At 36.4% G+C, this 17,859-nt stretch overlaps 2 protein-coding genes across 3 annotated transcripts in view; one reads left to right on the top strand and one right to left on the bottom strand.

Annotated features, from left to right (window-relative positions):
- The window catches only part of NID2 (nidogen 2), a 70,421-nt gene extending 69,674 nt beyond the window's left edge, over nt 1-747 (top strand). For both annotated transcript variants that reach the window (XM_002824740.6, XM_063715844.1), the window contains one exon: nt 35-747. In XM_002824740.6, the coding sequence (XP_002824786.4) occupies nt 35-48 (14 nt within the window). In that variant the 3' untranslated portion in view covers nt 49-747. The remainder of the gene's footprint in view (nt 1-34) is intronic.
- Nucleotides 748-855: 108 nt separating this feature from the next.
- RTRAF (RNA transcription, translation and transport factor) lies at nt 856-15,859 on the bottom strand. The gene is given in 8 exon segments (NM_001132646.2): nt 856-1,180; nt 1,302-1,350; nt 3,623-3,691; nt 5,684-5,772; nt 6,860-6,946; nt 11,624-11,723; nt 14,017-14,141; nt 15,751-15,859. Coding segments are annotated over 8 exon segments (735 nt in total). The 5' UTR covers nt 15,812-15,859; the 3' UTR covers nt 856-1,025.
- Nucleotides 15,860-17,859: the final 2,000 nt, after the last annotated feature.

Raw genomic sequence — 17,859 nt, 5'->3', positions numbered from 1 at the left:
ACCACCCTGTCCCACCCTCGCTCTTCTCTCACAGGAAGAAAGATGTAAAGGAAGACTTGGAGTTTACAATCAGAACCTGGACCCTAAAGAACAGTGACTGCAAAGGCAAAGAAAGTAAAAAAGGAATTGGCCATTAGGCGTTCCTGAACATACAAGATGAACATTTTTTAGTGCAAAAAGACTTTTGTGAAAAGCTGATACCTCAATCTTTACTACTGTATTTTTAAAAATGAAGGTTGTTATTGCAAGTTTAAAAAGGTAACAGAATTTTAAAAGGTAACAGAATTTTAACTGTTGCTTATTAAAGCAACTTCTTGTAAACATTTATCATTAATATTTAAAAGATCAAATTCATTCAACTAAGAATTAGAGTTTAAGACTCTAAACCTGATTTTTGCTATGGATTCTTTCTGGCCAAGAAATTAAAGCACATGTGATCAATATATAAATAATCCTAAACCTTGACAGTTGGAGAAGCCAAGACAGTTGGAGAAGCCAATGCAGAACTGATGGGAAAGGACCAATTATTTATAGTTTCCCAACAAAAGTTCTAAGATTTTTTACCTCTGCATCAGTGCATTTCTATTTATATCAAAAGGTGCTAAAATGATTCAATTTGCATTTTCTGATCCTGTAGTGCCTCTATAGAAGTACCCACGGAAAGTATCACATTTATAAATACCAAAGATGTAACAATTTTAAAATTTTCTAGATTACTCCAATAAAGTGTTTTAAGTTTTCCTATGACTTAAGGATCTATATTGTCTCTAGGACAAAGTTGGGGGTTGGCATATATGCCTTAACCACAAAGGAGAAAGGTGATTTATGCAAACATACAGTACATAATAAAAATTCTACTTTCCTAAACTTTATTAAAGAAAAAAGCAATGGTGGTAAATCTCTAGAACATACCCAATTTTCTGGGCTTCCTCCCCCGAGAATGTGACATTTTGATTTCCAAACATGCCAGAAGTGTATGGTTCCCAACTGTACTAAGTAGGTGAGAAGCTGAAGTCCTCAAGTGTTCATCTTCCAACTTTTCCCAGTCTGTGGTCTGTCTTTGGATCAGCAATAATTGCCTGAACAGCTACTATGGCTTCGTTGATTTTTGTCTGTAGCTCTCTGAGCTCCTCTATGTGCAGCAATCGCAGAATTTGAGCAGCTTCATTAAGAACTGCATCTGTTTTATGAGAAAAGAACACTGCTTCAATACATAATTTTTACATTTAAGGCCATTTATTTATTTCCTCCCAAGTATTTAGTCTGTAAAAAATAGTCTGAATTTAAACAAAATCACTTACCTCCTGTGTCAAAACCAAGAATATGTTTGTCTAAAGCAACAGGTAAGCCCTTTAAAAAAAAGACAAAATGAGAGTATTTATGGTTAAGAATAGCATCCTTTTCTCAACTGAAACTGAAAAGCACCTAGCTATTCTGGTGTCTTTAGCTGCATGGGCAAGGGAACTAGGAATTTTGTTTATATTTGTCTTGTGATTAGCGAGTTTTCCCTATTTCAACCAGTTAGGGGGAAAAGTCAACCTTTAAATGTACCAGGAAGCTGTATAGCTCATCCAATCCTTTAGCCCAGGCATACAAAACAATATATCCTTATTGCAGCAGTGCCTTGTCATTACTGCTATGGAAGGCAAGTTGAGCCAGGCTGCTACTGTCTTATTTTGGTGACAGTAAGCAACAGTATAAACGGCAAAAATAGTACCTTATATTCCATTTCTGAGCACATTAATTTGTCTTTACAAATTGTACAAACCTTTCAGCTAGCATGGTGTTTGCCAAGATTATGTATAATTTAACTTTCAAGACCTGACTTGGAAGTTACTTTGAAACAGTCTAGGAAAATGAAAAACTAAACCACTCAGCACCTATGGACATACTAAAGATGGTGACTATGGTGATGCCAAACTTCACAGAAACAAATTCTAAAATGAGGACAGTCTGCACTTCCTGCTGATTATATAAAATCACTGCCAAGAAAAACACACTACCCGTACTTTCAATGTTACAACCTGTTACTATTCAAATGCTTTAGTCACTGCTCAATTCTTGCCTTATCTAGTAATGTAAATCTACCTAGGCTCTGTCTGCTTTAAAACAGCTAACACATGTAAGTGTGAAGAAACCAATGGGTACGAAAGCACAAGTGAGCAAAATTAAAGAGCAGAATTGTACTGAGTGGCTTTATATGTTCATCTAGTACCAGAGGCTCCACTTTTTTTTCCTTTGCCAACAGGCCACCAAGCTACCGCTGAAAACTACCATATGCCTCAAATAGTAGTTATAAATGCTTATAAGTACACTAAACTGTAAGAACTCCACTAAATTGTTATAGGCTGGTATCTTTTGAGATGACACCAAAATTAAAATTTGGAGCATTAAAAATAAAACTAAATTTTACTTTACAAACAAGAGCAAAGAGATTTGGCTAAGCCTTTACTTACACTGTCTTCCAAAGCATAGTTTTGCTGAATGAATGAATGAATGACTTTATTACACCAGAACAATTTACTGTCTGTTCTACAGTGTGGGTGAAATAAGCTGATCTTTAATCCAACTTCAAGTGGCTCGATTCATATATAACGAGCCAGTAAGAACCTTCAAAAGAAAACAGTGTCTTTCAGAGATACTGCCCTGGCATTAGTAACCTTTTAACACTGCTGGGCCTGCCTAAAGGGGCTGGAGGACAAAAGGCATTGGGACATGGGGGAAGGGGCGCAGGGAGGACAAACAACATAGTTGTGCCCAAGGCATTCACTACAACATCATTGCTGCAAGAGGCAGGTGTTATCAGACACTGCTGCTGCTGACCTGAGGACAGTCTCTCCACCGCTGCACAGCCAATGAAACTTTAGGCATATTTGGATTTCTGATATAATCTAAAAATATTCCATATTTTCTCTTTAAGGGGAAGGTAGTCATGGGATATAGCTTTTCTCAGCCTACAAGGTAGGACGGAAAGATACCATTTCAGTCACCTGTACCTTGAACCTTACATTCCAACAGAACCCCCTGTCCCTTCACTTGGGCAGACTGACAAGCTCATGCAGACATCCATGCATGGACCCTTCTCCCCACCTACCGTAAGAGCACAGGCTCTCAAATCAGACTGCCTGAGCTCAATCACTTACCAACTAGGTGACCTTAGCCAAATTACTTTATGTTTTATGCCAGGAAATTGAATAAAACAAGAATTTACTCTGAAGAAATAAGAGCAAGGATAGAATTTAGATAGAAAAAGAAAACTAATTTGTGGTGAGGTGTGTTCCTTCTCCAGCATGAGTCAAAATAATCCAGTAAGTTTCATAAGGGTAAATCATTTTAAATAAACTTCAACGGGCCACAAGCATGATTTGTGGACTGCGCATGAGCTATTTGTGGCTTTTTTGAGGTACAAAGTGAGAGGAACACGAAGTTTTTCACTCAAAAATGACCCCCTAGCCACTGAATACATTCAATTTGCTTTAGGAAGCACTGAAGTAAGCTATCCTTTCTCTAAGTTGTAGAACGTAGAATGGATATCTTAAACAGATACATGCAAAGTTTAAAATCATGGCCATACCAGAAGAAATGTTCATTAACAACTTATTTAGGATTTATAGAAACATACCTCTTTTGTTTGATTTGCCTTAGCAACTGCATCCTGTGTCAGGCGCTCCTGAACCAAAATTCGAATTGCCTAAGAAACCCAAAAATATTTTTACTTTTTATAGGCTGTGTACCTGTCATCCTTTCTTCTATGAGCCCAGAGAATAAGGATGCTCATTTTGATGAAGTCAGAATTACCTAAGTTCATTAATAAACTCCCCAATAAATTAAAAATAAAAACACTAATATAATGTAACCTTTCACACTTCTAGTATTTTAATAATGTTGAATGGTGCTTGCAACAATTAAAACCATTTTTTGAATAGGTAATGCACGTGACTGGTAAAAAACAACTTTAAATACAGCAAGATACATGGTAAAAAGTAGGTCTCCTTCCTACCCAAGCCTTGCGATCCCCTACAGATTCCTTACCCTCACTAAAACTGCGAAATGACAAGCATGCTTAGCACGAATACACATTTTTGACACAAAGGGTAGCAGATCACACATACTGTCTTACACTTTGCTTTTATCACTTCACTCTAGTAAAATATTTCCAAACCTTTCAAAGGACACCGTTGGTGGTTTTAATCACCAAGGCATTTCATTATGGTAGGCATGCATGCAAGTATCCATACACACTTAAAAATCAAATTTTAAAAAAATGGAATTGTAATTAGGAAGATGACAATTACAACTCAAAAATAAGTGTGAAAACTTAAACTATAATTTTTAAATAAAAAACCAAATGCTATCTTTGAAAAAGAGAATTCAAACAATGTTTAACAGTGATTGCAGATGTTATTAAATAGTCTGGTTGCCAAACAGTTAATATACTGATGCTTGTACTTGGCAAACGTACTAAGATGTTTTCCATATTATGTTATTGTTTGAATGCCTCTTAAAATAACTCAAAAGGGACAAATGTGCAGCTAGGACTAGAATTTTATAGCATTTTGTTGTAGTTGATTTATACTTTATCCCCTTGGGTTTTGAAGTCTAACAAAAGCATCCCAAATACGCTATGCATTGTCTGACTCTCCTCTCACTTACTTTATGATGAAAGCTGACATGATCACTATAGTACAGTTCCAAGGCAATTTACATAATTGTCAGAATAAAGAACAAGCCTTTGAAATAGCTAAATTTCACTAAAAACATTTTTGTCTTTTGGCATGCAATCTGGATTGAGAAAATCCAAGTTAACATTCAGATTCAGTATAGAAAATTTTAATAACAGGAATACAACAGTCATGTTAAAACTGACATTTAATAATAAAAATCTAAAAAGCATGGTAAGTTATGGCTTTACCTCTTCTGGGTAGAGTGAAATTTATCACAAAGTAGTTTACATGCACAAGGTCTAGTTAAAAGCTTTTAATCGCTTGTAAAATTTCCAAGTCTGGTATCTTAAGTACCACTCCCCTGATCCACACCACTGTACTTTCACGATTACTAGGAATAAATCTTCTGAAGTTTATGATTTCTCTCACAAACAAGAGACCTCTTTCAGATTACTGGGATCCCTGAAGTACAGTTATGAACTGAGTGGCCTATCTATAGCATCAGGGACAGAAAGATTCATTTCTCAAAGAGATTTTGGGGTTATATATTTTTGACCAAATTCACCATTACTCATTTGGCATTTTCGACCATCTTAACAAATGCAGACCATGAATCACTAAAAAGACTAACTAAACAGAAGTAGGGTAATGTGGGAAAAACAATGGACCACAGGGTTACAGTGCTTAAAATCCTGGCTCTGTCATTTTCTGTGTCATCTTAGACATTATCCTCATTGAGTCTCAGTTTCTTCATATGATATATATTTTTAAAAAGATATTAGCAGCTGTCTCTAGGATTGTTGACAGGATTGAATGAGAACATCTTTGCAAAGGATTTAGCATAGTGCAGGCAGAAAACAGAGAATCCAAATCAGATAAAACCATGAAATCTACTTTATGTCTCATATTCTTCTGTGTATTTTAGTCATTCAACCATAATTTTAACATCAATATTTAGAAAATAAAGACATTTTTCTATGTGCACAGTTTCTGTCAAGAATCAATAACATGAAGCTGACCTTAAGCATTACCAGGTAATCATCATGACGCTGAATCTGAAGCAGGTTAGCCAAAGCCATCACACCAGCCTTAAAATCAGGATTATTTACTATAAAAGATTAAAAACAAACAAAAACTTACAACACTGCAAACATATAATTACAAACATATTTGTGAACATACAAAAACATTTTTAACTTTTCGGTAGCAACAAATCTCTTAGTTTTTAAAACTGCTACTCACAAGAGAAAAAACAAAGCCCTGTAGACTATCAACAATTAAATAAATTGTTAAGATAAAATGGTTTTCCTATTACTGTATGAGACGGTCCCCAACTTAGGATGGTTAGACTTGGATGTAACCCTAGTGCAAGATGAGGAAAATCTGAACTTACAGTGGTTCCAACTACAATTTTTCAGCTTTACAATGGGTCTTCCGGGGTACTAAATGCATTTTTGACTTATGATATTTTCGACTTTGGGACATGATCTCATCCTAAGTCAAGGAGTATCTGTATTTCATCAGCCAAACTGAATAATCCAATAAATGACTAATTTAACTCACATTATATTTGTCCTGTAACTTTTTCTGCAAGGCTAAATTATACAGCACTTTTAATTAACATTTCTTCCCAAGGCCATTAATTTTAGTACATAGATCCCCTCAATGGATAGTTTTCCCAAAACCTTCTCTCTAAGCAGTGGCTCTGGAGTGTCCAAGAGGCTCACTCATTCAAAAGGGTTAACTCCTAAATTATAGTTCACAATGAATTAGCCAGCAAACAAATATTTTACATATCATAATTTAGGTAATTAGATTCTTCATATTTTTAAAAAGGGAAATTACTAAAAGACATCCGGAACTTAATGGAAAATTTTACCACTTGTCTTTATAGAGTCATTGGATTAAAAGAAATTTATACATTCAAAAAGGCAAACAATGACCCCCATGATTAAATACAAATCAAAACTCCAAATTACTAGAAGCAAATCAAATCAACATTCAGATATTCAAATGCAAGGGGAAGGAGAAAGGACATTATAAAAACATTATAGAGAATAAAATGTTAAATGCTGTCTGCATGGATCCTTCTAAATTTACTAAAACCAAGTAAACCTGGACTTCATTCTTCAAAGTAAAAAACATTTAAGAAACCAAAAATGTTGATGTTCAGTGTTATGCATTTATATACTCACCATCCAAATTGATCAATGGTTCTGCATTTTTAGTTGCATTGTCAGCAGTTTTTGAATTATCAGGTACTAAATCCTTGTATTTTTCAGCTATAAAAACAGGCAAAAATATAATTTGTAGAACTGCCACTCAAGGTAAAATGACTACTGCTATTTACCAAATTTAACTGAGCCAAAATGATTACAGGTTGAGTATCCCTTACTGGAAATGCCAATAATTTCCAATTTTAAATTTTTTCAGACTTTGGATTATCTGCATATATGAAATGGGATATTTTGGGGATGGGACCGAAGTCTAAACACAAAATTCATTTTTATGTTCAATGTACAACTTATACACACAGCCTGAAGGTAATTTCATATAATATTTTTAATAATTTTGTGCATGAAATAAAGTTTGTGTTAAGTGCTTATGTGTGGAAATTTCTACTTGTGTCCTCATGTCGGTGCTCAAAAAGTTTTGGATTTTGGAGCATTTAGGATTTCAGATTCTCGGATTAGGGATGCTTAACCTGTATAAGCATAAAACAATTCATTCAATCAAGCTTAATTTTTGCCATAGAAAATGTAAAAAGACAATGTAACTATCTTTTTGATTAAGCTAAAGCAATTACTAGACTATGTGACACAAATCTCTTTTCATTAACATTTCTAAAGGCAATCATTTCAAACATGTAAATTTTAGGAAGGTAAAAATCTGCTTTTACAGCTTCCTCTGAAATCTGGGGTAGAAGAATGGGAGGAGGGTTAAGTATAGGTTACGTAAGATTAAATACAAACTCATTAAAAAGTACGCTTTACCCCCATCTTCTTTTGAATGCTGTATATAAAATCCAAAAACCTTGCTTTCCCCAAAAAAATCAATACATCAAATACATCATCATATACAAACCTCAAACTTATTTCATGGAAACTTGATATTCAGAATTCCAAAGGTAGATTTTATTATTTTCATTTGAAAAATGATACTTAAAAGGAATTCAAAAATAAAAACACTTATTAATAATTCACTAAACTTGATGTTCAAAATGGCATCTTAGGCTATAGAGTTGCTTATGTGATCTGTTAATGAAACGAGGAAAAAATAAAAGCATAAAATTTAAGTCAGAGTTAAAAAGGCTTCCACTGGCCAAATCTGGAACAGTATAAACAGCAAAATACGTGATGACAGAACGGATTATAATCCATTGAGTAAAATAAAAATCCATGTATCTATACTGATTTAAACAAGTAAATTAGAGATGGGAAAACTTACAAGAGAAAGCCAACAAATAAATGTAGAAAACAATGATGAAATTAGAGAACACCTTTTGTCGATCAACATAATAAATGATTGAGGCAAGAATCATCATATGGTTGCTAAAACTAGTGGGGGAAATTTGAGGTGCAAAAACATAATTGATACGGTCTCAAAGTACCGCCCCACAAGATATATTTATTACAAAGAGGAAAAACCGTGGAGAAAAACAGTGGAGAAACTGTAACCTAGTGATCAAAGTAACATAACTAGTAATGGGACATATCGCTATCACGTATCTCCTAATATGATGCACTAAAAAGAACACATCACTTCTGTGTTACTCCTAACAGAAGTATAAACCCCAAATCTAATCATGAGGAAACATCATATAAATCCAAACTGAGGGACACTCTACAAAATAAATGTCAGGGTCATGAAGCACAAATAAAGACAGGAACTGTTCCAGATTCTAAGATACTAAGAGAGATGTAACAACTAATGCAGTGCATAATCCAGGATTGCTCTGGGTTATTTTTTTCTGTTGAGAGAAGTGGGGGTTTGGTAAAATGTGAATAAATAATAGTATATCAAAGATAACTTCCTGATTTTGATCACTGTACTGTGGTTATATAAGACAAAGTTGTTTTTAGGAAATGCACTTTAAAGTGTTTAAGAGTAAAAAGAAATCATCTATAATTTACTATCAAATGGTTTGGAAAAAAATGATGTGTGTGTCTCTGTGTAGAGAGAAGGATGAAGCAAACTGAGGTAAAATGTTACATTTGTAGACTTGAGGTATATGAAAATCTTTGTACTATTTTGTAATTTTTCCATACATCTGAAATTATATATTTAAAAAATTTCAGTTATTAATCATGTTGACAAGCTACCAAAAGGCTTCAAAAAATAGTAGAGCACAAATAATAAAAACTCATAATGGTTTCAGCAAATTTTAAAATAAGTAACTTAAAAGTCAAGGAGGCAACATATCAACCTAAAACCACAAAAGAACATCAGCGCCTCCTACCGATTAGAGACAGTATTATTTGACCAATTTTCAAGTCTGTTTTTGCAATTCTGAATTTTAATAAACAAAACTTGTTTTCGAGCTTAGACTTTTAATATACTGTTGATACCATTCATCTTCAAGTATATGTTGACTTCCTTTCTCAATATTGAAAAATTTACATTTCACACACAAGCTTCTTTTATTCACTAAAAGAACATGCTATTACTGAGAAATACATGTACTTAACAGTCAACTGTAGGTATACATGACCATATGCATCTACCATTGAAGGTTAACGGGTTATAAAAATGGAACAAATAGAATAAAACAAATAAATTGAGATGTAAGAATTTGGGAATAACTGAGAAACACTTTTGATAAGCTACAAATTGGCTCATATACAGTTCCTACCAATCCAGAGCAGGGTAGATAAAAAGACCTTGTTAAAGGCCCTAAAATCAATACTACACTAAAGCCACAAGGCTTATGAATACATGTATTTTCTAAAGAAAGAAAAGTTGTTTTTTTTTAAAACTAAATGGAAAAGTAAATGAAGTCTCAAATTGAGCTTTCCTTTAGATTTTTGCCATAAGGCTTCTGAAATTTAAGTCTGAGGCATCAGCAAAAAATTGGCTGATGCTCCAAATCAGTGTATGTAAACACTCACATATACTGCATTCGCCACACAATTACTGAAATTGATAAGCACCTGTTGTGTGCAAGAAACTATGTCAGGTACTGTGACAGACACAATATTGACCTCTACCCCCCAAGATGTCCATGTCCCGATCCCTGGAACCTGTGTATGTGTTACCTTACATGGCAAGATTTGCAAATATGATAAAACTAAGGATCTTGAGATAGGGGATTATCCTGGATTATCCAGGTGGGCTCAGAAGGATCAGAGCCAGAGACAAAGTTATGACAATGGAAGCAGAATCAGATACAGACTGGAAAATGCTATGCTGCTAGACTTGAAGAAGGAAGAAGGGGCCAGAGTCAAGGAATTCAGGCAGCCTCTAGAAGTTAAAAAAGCAAAGAAACAGATTCCCCCCAAGAGCCTCCAAAAGGAACCTGCCTTGCTGACAACTTGACATGAACCCAGTGAAACTAATGTTGGCCTTCTCATTCTAAAATAATAAATTGTGTTTTCAGTCACTGAGTTTGTAGTAATTTGTTACAGCATCAATTGGAAGCTAAGAGAGGTACCATGTAGGAATCAAAGCTGAATATCAGCTTACACTTTACTGGGACGAATAAGACATAGAAGCAAAATGGAAAGTGGTTAATGACTTAAAAGGTATAGAGTTAAAAGCTATGGAAGTTCAGAGGGAAATTATACTGCTGCTAAGACATAAGACAGCATATGAGATGGATCTTAAAAATATGGGTAGGATTTAGATGTGTAGATAGAATGAAATGGTATATTAGCCAAGGGAAAAGTGTGAACAAAGAAACAGGGGGAAATGGGATATAAACAGGAAACAGTATTATTCTAATTCAGCTGGGATGTCAAGATGTGAATACAGGTTGGATATCAGTCGTCATTAACTACCATGCTAAGGAGCTTAAAATTCTTTTTATAGAAAATGGGAAATTAGTGTTTATGAATACGTAAGTTTATTAATATGAATATGTAACTGGAACTGTTCTTTGGAAACAAGGAGTAAGTGGTATCCTAAAATAGATTTACGTTTCAGAAAGTTAGCTTGGTTGGCCATGCAGTTAAGAACAGAAGGTGACACTAATGGGAGATATTACAATACTCCTGGCAGAAAGTGACAAGAGCCTGAATTAGGATTATGCCAACGGGAATGAAGATACAACAAACACGAGAAAAAGTCAGTGTAGGTGGGATGAAGGGAAAGGGATAAGCCAAGATATAAAAAGGCTTCCAAAGTAAATAATTAAGAGGACTGTAACTAACTGAAAAACACAAAATGCAGGGGATGCAGATAAGATACTCAAATCTTGCATTTAGATGTTGGCAGGCCTTTCAAAATGAAATGGTCTAATAAGAGAAAACACAAGTTTAAAGAAAAATTGTTTTTACTATAGGTACTAATATTCAGAAGCTTCCAACCATAGAAGTATCTGTGCTAAGACAGTAAACATAAGTAACATATTCTGGCCTATAGAGTATTAATGTATATTGGCATTAGACATGTTTCAGTCTTTTGAGAAATTACCTGCTGCAACAACACTTCAAAGTCCCATCAATTCTGGGACACTAACAACAATTTAATTTGAAAGGCTAAGGTGCAGACCATATTATCAAAGTAGTGTTACTCTGTGAGAAGACAGTCAATTAGCCTTCTCCAGAGGGCACCATTTCGAAATTCTAAAAGAAATATATAAACACCAATGAAAGACAATAAAAGTGCTTGTAACTTGTGATAAGAATGAACCAAAGGTAAAATAGTATTAGACAAAACAAACTGCAAAGCTCCCTACATTTTCACACTCGCTTTCCCATCTTTCCTCTCTCTTTAAAATACACATTCCCCACAAAACGTACCATTATCTCCATATTCCAGTCTAACAGCTAAACCAAGAAGCCAGTCAATAGCTTCTTGTCGATCTTGAATCTTGAAAGGACAGTTAACATCTCTGAGATACTGTGAGGGGGAAGAAAAAAAACCCACCAGTTTCATTATTACCATAAAGTCACAGAAAAAAGAATGGGAGAGTTGAAAGAGACCTTAGTTTGGATCTCTAACAATTTTTTAATAACATTACTACACTTTTGATGCAATTATATAACCCAACAGAAGGGAACATTTAAGTGTATCATCTTAAGAAAAAAAATAGAATACGACAAACTTCCTCATTTTATAGATAAGAAAGCTGAGGCCTAGAGATTGACACTTGCCAAGGGTTACACAACTTACACCTGGGACTAGAATCTAAGCTTTCTGATTCCTAGTCTCAATATACATAGGGCAATTAACTAAAAAGGATAACTTTTAAAAGGATATACAATAAATCATTATCTAAACCTTAACTTTCATATTATGGAAATGCCACTGAAAAGAGTAGCCATGTAACATACATGTAGGGTGTAACCAAGTAATTTAAATAAATGTCAGAACCTGTATATTCAAATAAATGTTGCATATAATACTATTATATGCATATAATAGTATTATATGCAACATTAATTATATGTAATATAACATTATAATAAAATCAACTTGAAGGATAATAACTGTTTAGGTTCTGATATGTTGAAATTATTCTGTCATTCCAGGTGTTTCACATCAGAAATATGTGTGTGTATATGTATGTATATATATACACACACATACATACATTTTTTTTTTTTTTTTGAGACAGAGTCTTGTTCTGTTGCCCAGGCTGCAGTGCAATAGCACAATCTTGGCTCACTGCAACCTCCGCCTCCCGGGTTCAAATGATTCTCCTGGCTCAGCCCCCTGGGCAGCTGAGATTACACACATGCGCCAACACACCTGGCTAATTTTGTGTTTTTAGTAGAGACGGAGTTTCACCACGTTGGCCTGGCTGGTCTCGAACACCTGACCTCAGGTGATCCACCCATCTTGGCTTCCCAAAGTGCTAGGATTATAGGCATGAGCCACCGTGCCCAGGCTAGAAAATTTTTTATATTCTCCAAATACCTTTCTACATGTAGAATTCTGTATTGTCTTGTACACATGAGTAGGCCATAAAATGTAATATAAACAAACATAAAATCCTAAAAATATATTTCAAAGTTTTAGGAAGCCCACTGAAAATTTTAAAAATATTTTCTAAGAGCAAAGGAAAAGAATACAGTAGTATTAATAGTAGTAGTATAGAGGCATTGGCAGTAATAAGCTTATCACACTTGCTACGCGCCAGGGACTTCTGTGAACAGTTACTCATTAAAAACAAAGCCACACTTATGAGATAGGTACCATTGTTACCCTCACTTATTGATGAGAAAATTGAGACACGGAAAGGTTAATAACACTGATGTAATTTATACAATCCCTAATTTATAAAATCACTGATTCTACGGAGAAAGTACCTAATCACACTGCTCTAGCAAATGGAAAACTTAGCCTTTTTCAAGAAAAATATCTCACTCATCAAATATAACTGATGAAAATGTTTAATGTAAGAAATGACACTAAAAGGATTTTTATTCTAATCTGAGAATTCTTTTTTATGCAAAAGTGTTACTAAAACTAAATCAATGGGAAAATGATTCAAGGCACAAAAATATGATATACCAGAGATCATTTAAGGACTATTTCTGTAGCATACAACAAGGGATATCCGTTTACATTAAATATAAGCATAAACACAACAGTCTTATAAGCATCTCAATAATGTCTTTTTTTGAGACAAGGTGTCACTCTGTCACTCAGGCTGCAGAACCTCAGCCTCCCAATTAGCTGACACCACAGACACATGCCAGCACACCCAGATAACTTTCTATTTTCTTGTAGAGACAGGGTTTCATCATGTTGCTCAGGCTGGTGTCAGAACTCCTTGGCTCAAATGATCTGCCACCTCAGCCTCCCAAAGTGCTCGCATTATAGGTGTTAGCCATCACACCTGGCCAATGTCTTCTTTTAATATAAGAAATAGCACTGTGTTTAACAAAAATTCTGATTTGGGCCATAAAGGGAAAGCGAAATATTTACATCATTATTCATTTAAGAAACTTCATGTTTCTAGAGAAAACTATTTCTACCTAATACTGAAAGCTTGGTAGGAACACATAAAATAATTTGCTCTAAAAGCAAAAAACGCATCTAAGAAAAAAGCAAAATCCCTGAAATCCAGCTTTCCTAACACTGATCATTATCCTTTTTTTCTTAAAAGAAAGTAATTTTAAGCTCATCTTCATATGATTTTTCAGACAAACTCTCTGTATTTTTACTTTACTTCCTAATTCATTACCTTTTCAAAGAACTTGGGCCAGTCACTGCTGTGGATGTTTCTTAAATTCCCTCTGTCTTCAATCTTGTAGTGTCTGATTTTCTGGTCTTCAAGCCAAACGATGAAGTTTCTAAATTCTGTTTCATCTGCAATAAAAAATATCACATAAATAACTAGAAGCACTACATAAAATACCTCCTTCTCAGGTATATGTTCAGATGTATGTTCTTGTGGAATTTTCTTAGCCTCAAAATACTAAATTAATTGAACCAAAAGAGGGAGTTGAAAGTACAGATTCTGGAGTTGAAAGTACAGATTAACAATGATCTGTTCAAATCCTGGGTCCAGATACTTACTGGTTGTGTGAACTTGGGATAATCACCCACATTTTCTGTGCCTCAGATTCTTCAGCTACAAAATGAGGGTGCTAACAGAACTTACCTCATAGAGTTATGAAAGATTAAAAGAAGTTGTTTTATTTAAGAAGTTTCTTAAATAAAATAAATACGGATAAAAACAGTGCCTGGCACATAGTTTTGCTATTTAAGTGTTACATATTAATATTCCAGTTCCTTTGCGGACAGAAAGGGGAAGGAGAGCAAGGTTAAATTTACAGCAAAGTAATAAAGTAAAATATATAACAAAATAATAAGTAAAAGAAATTAAATGACAAAAAAGACACTGTGACAACTGTTGTCATGTAATGTTAACTGCACATTAAGTGCCTGTTTTGTTTAATCCTCCCCATACCTCTTTTGAGGTAGGTAATATCCCATTGTACAGATAAGAACATTGAGAATCAAAGATTCCAATCCAGAACAAGGCTCTATTGTCCCTGATACTTTTTTGTTAAAGTAGAAAAACAATAGATTATAATTTGATATGCTTCTACAGGCGATCAACAAAACACTGTCAAACTGCTTAGAAATTATTTTCAATTTGTGAGTCAAATTCAAGCTTCCATTATAAGGTCTTGAGAATTACACAATGGTCTGAGTATCACAAGTTATACTTGATCACTTTCAAACTTACCAGTCTATCACAGGCCAGAACTACACAAAGGAAACGAGTAGTGGTGGGTAGTAGTTTAGTTTCAGTGAGTAGCAACGTTATTACTTTTTAAAATTCTAATGCTGTAAAATCCCAAATATCTTTGTATTCACAATTCAACCTTCCCACTCATCTGCTATTAACTTTTTTGCAAGACCACACAACACAACTAGCCCGTTACTACACGCGCTTACCCTCCCACTGTGATCGGTCCTGATTTCACTGTGTACTGTCTCAAACTGCTCAGTGGGTTCTGATTGCTTCCACCCCTCGACTCTTTAGCTCCTGGCAGGCAGCGAACTAGTCTTCAAGTTACTCAGCACCTTCCTCAGAATCCAGCACCGCGCTGGCCCATAATTAGCAGGTGCTCAAGGTATCGCCTAATTACCCAGGGAACCATGGAGTTGAATAGTGAGAAAGACGAATGCTCTCCCTTTTATGTACAGAGAAGGTAGTTACGTGGTGCTTGGAGTTAAGCAAGTGCAGAAAGTAACATGCCGAGACGGGAGTAGGTGAGAGGGCTTTGAAGGCGGGAAGGGGCGGCGAAGAGCCGAGGTACGTGGCGACCCAGAGGAGAGGGGCCCGGAGGCTGCCGGCGGAAACCAGGCCGCCGAGGGTCCCGACGGGGAGGTGGGGTGCGGGCACTGAGGCTGGGACCTCCGCCCAGGTCAGGGACATGCGGCCGGCCCAAGGCCGCCGCCTCACCTTTGCAGTTGAAGCCGGCGGGGTTGTGGTAGTCGAGAGCCGTCAACTTGCGTCGGAACATGGTCCCCGCTTCTCGCTCTGGTCTCCCGGGCCTCGGCCGGGAGAGAAGCGAGGTGGAGCGGGAGGCGCAGGCACCGGCGACGCGGCGAGAGGGCGGGCTAGCGCTGGGACGCTCCGAAATGACGGCGGCCTTCGCCAATCGTGGCTTAAAAGCGGTGGCCGCCGGCAAATGCCCACCAATCGCGGCTCCGGCTGGGGAGGCGGGGCCACGTCGGCGCACGTCGACGCTCAAATAAACTTTATTGTCAGCTTCCTGGTTGTACAATAGGCAAAAAACCACTGGGAAGCCACTTTCCTTTCTTTCCTGCTATAGCATGCAGAGAATAGTGTATGTAGGCTTTTGGTATTCGCTGTACCTCCCGTTGGATTACAGAATTACTGTTTAGTGTTTTGAGTGCATTCATTCATTTTATTACTCCTCCTACATAACAGGTGCTCTTCTAACACTAGTAATACAAAGACTACAAAGCAAGGTCCCTATAGTAAGATGCTTTCAGACTAGTAGGGAGTGATCCACAGGTAAACATACAATTGTTAATACGATGCGATCGTTCCAGATATCCTCAGCCAGAGTGAAATCTGAAGCCGAGATCGTCCCTCACTCCCCCTAACCCTCGGTCACAGCATCCAGTATACTGGTCACCAATTTCTGCCATTCTGTCCTCCTAACTCTCAAATCCCTCACCTCCTTTCGGACCCCACTGATACAGCCACAGATCAGACCCTCATCACTTTTGCTTACTCTAATTATCTGATTGATTTCTTAGGGCCAGTCCTGCCTTCTCCAAACCATTCCTCCACACAGTGATGACAGAGATTTTTCTAAAGCAAAAACCTGTCCATAACTTTCTCTGCTTATGTTTTAGTGGTTCCTGGTTACCCCCCTAGAAATAATCAAAACTCTTTATTGTATTTAAGATCTTTCCTGACCCAGTCTCTACTTGCTTTTCAGACAGTGGAGAGAGAGCAGTGAACAAGACAGACCAGGCCCCTACTTTCATGGAGTTTAAAAGGCTAATGAGGGAAACAATAAACAGATAAGTATAAACTAAGGCTTGAAGATGGTGAGGCATTCACCTTGCAGTCAAAAGGGTAACCTAGTTTGAGGGAAGAGGATATATAAAGGCAAGAAATGAGCAACAGCATGGCCCAGAGGGACTAGAGCTTATAGGGGCTGGAGGGTGAGAGGGAATGACAGCTGATAAGACTATAGACAAAGGCAGGGGTCTGATTAGGAAAAGCCTCTCATGGCAAGCTAAGGGAAGCTATTGAAATTCTTGGGGGTAAGCCAACTATGTATGTTTCATTTCATTTCATTAATTAAGATTTTAATTAAACACTTAGGATCTGAGGAGCATACAAATGAGTAAACTACAGTCTCTATTTTCAGGAAGCTTAAGTATAACGACAAATATAGATGTGTAAATAAATACTTATAATCTGGAGTTAGAAAGAGTAAGTGAATTACAAGAAGTATAAAATGTACTACAAAGAAGTACAGGCCAGGTGCAGAGGCTCATGCCTGTAGTCCCAGCACTTTGGGAGGCTGAGGTGGGAGGATAGTTCAAGCCCAGGAGTTTGAGACCAGCCTAGGCAACATAGTGAGACTTTGTCTCTACTAAAACTAAAAAAAAAAAAAAAGAAAAGAAAAGAAAAGAAAAATTAGCCTGGCATGCTGGTGCGTGCCTGTGGACCCAGCTACTCAGGAGGCTGAGGTGGGAGGATCACTTGAGCCTGCAAGGTTGAGGCTGCAGTGAGCCATGATCGCACCAACCTGGGCAACATGTAGGACCCCATCTCAAAAATGGTAGTAACAAAAAGAAGTACAGAGGCTAGAATACAGCTTTAGTTTTAAGGGGGCACTGTAAGATAATCTGTATTGTTCAATTAAGGTGCTTATAGAGTGAATCAAGAAAACCAGTTCAAGAGTGTCTCATTTCCAACAAAATTTGATCAAAGATGTGGCTATAATCTCATATTGTAGTGCATGCTAGTTGTATAATTAATGAAATACTAACCAAAAAATGAAAAAATGAACCAATCATGGAA

The sequence above is a fragment of the Pongo abelii genome, chromosome 15 (assembly GCF_028885655.2).
Source record: "Pongo abelii isolate AG06213 chromosome 15, NHGRI_mPonAbe1-v2.0_pri, whole genome shotgun sequence".
NCBI lineage: Eukaryota > Metazoa > Chordata > Mammalia > Primates > Hominidae > Pongo > Pongo abelii.
This window is presented reverse-complemented; position numbering and strand designations above follow the sequence as displayed.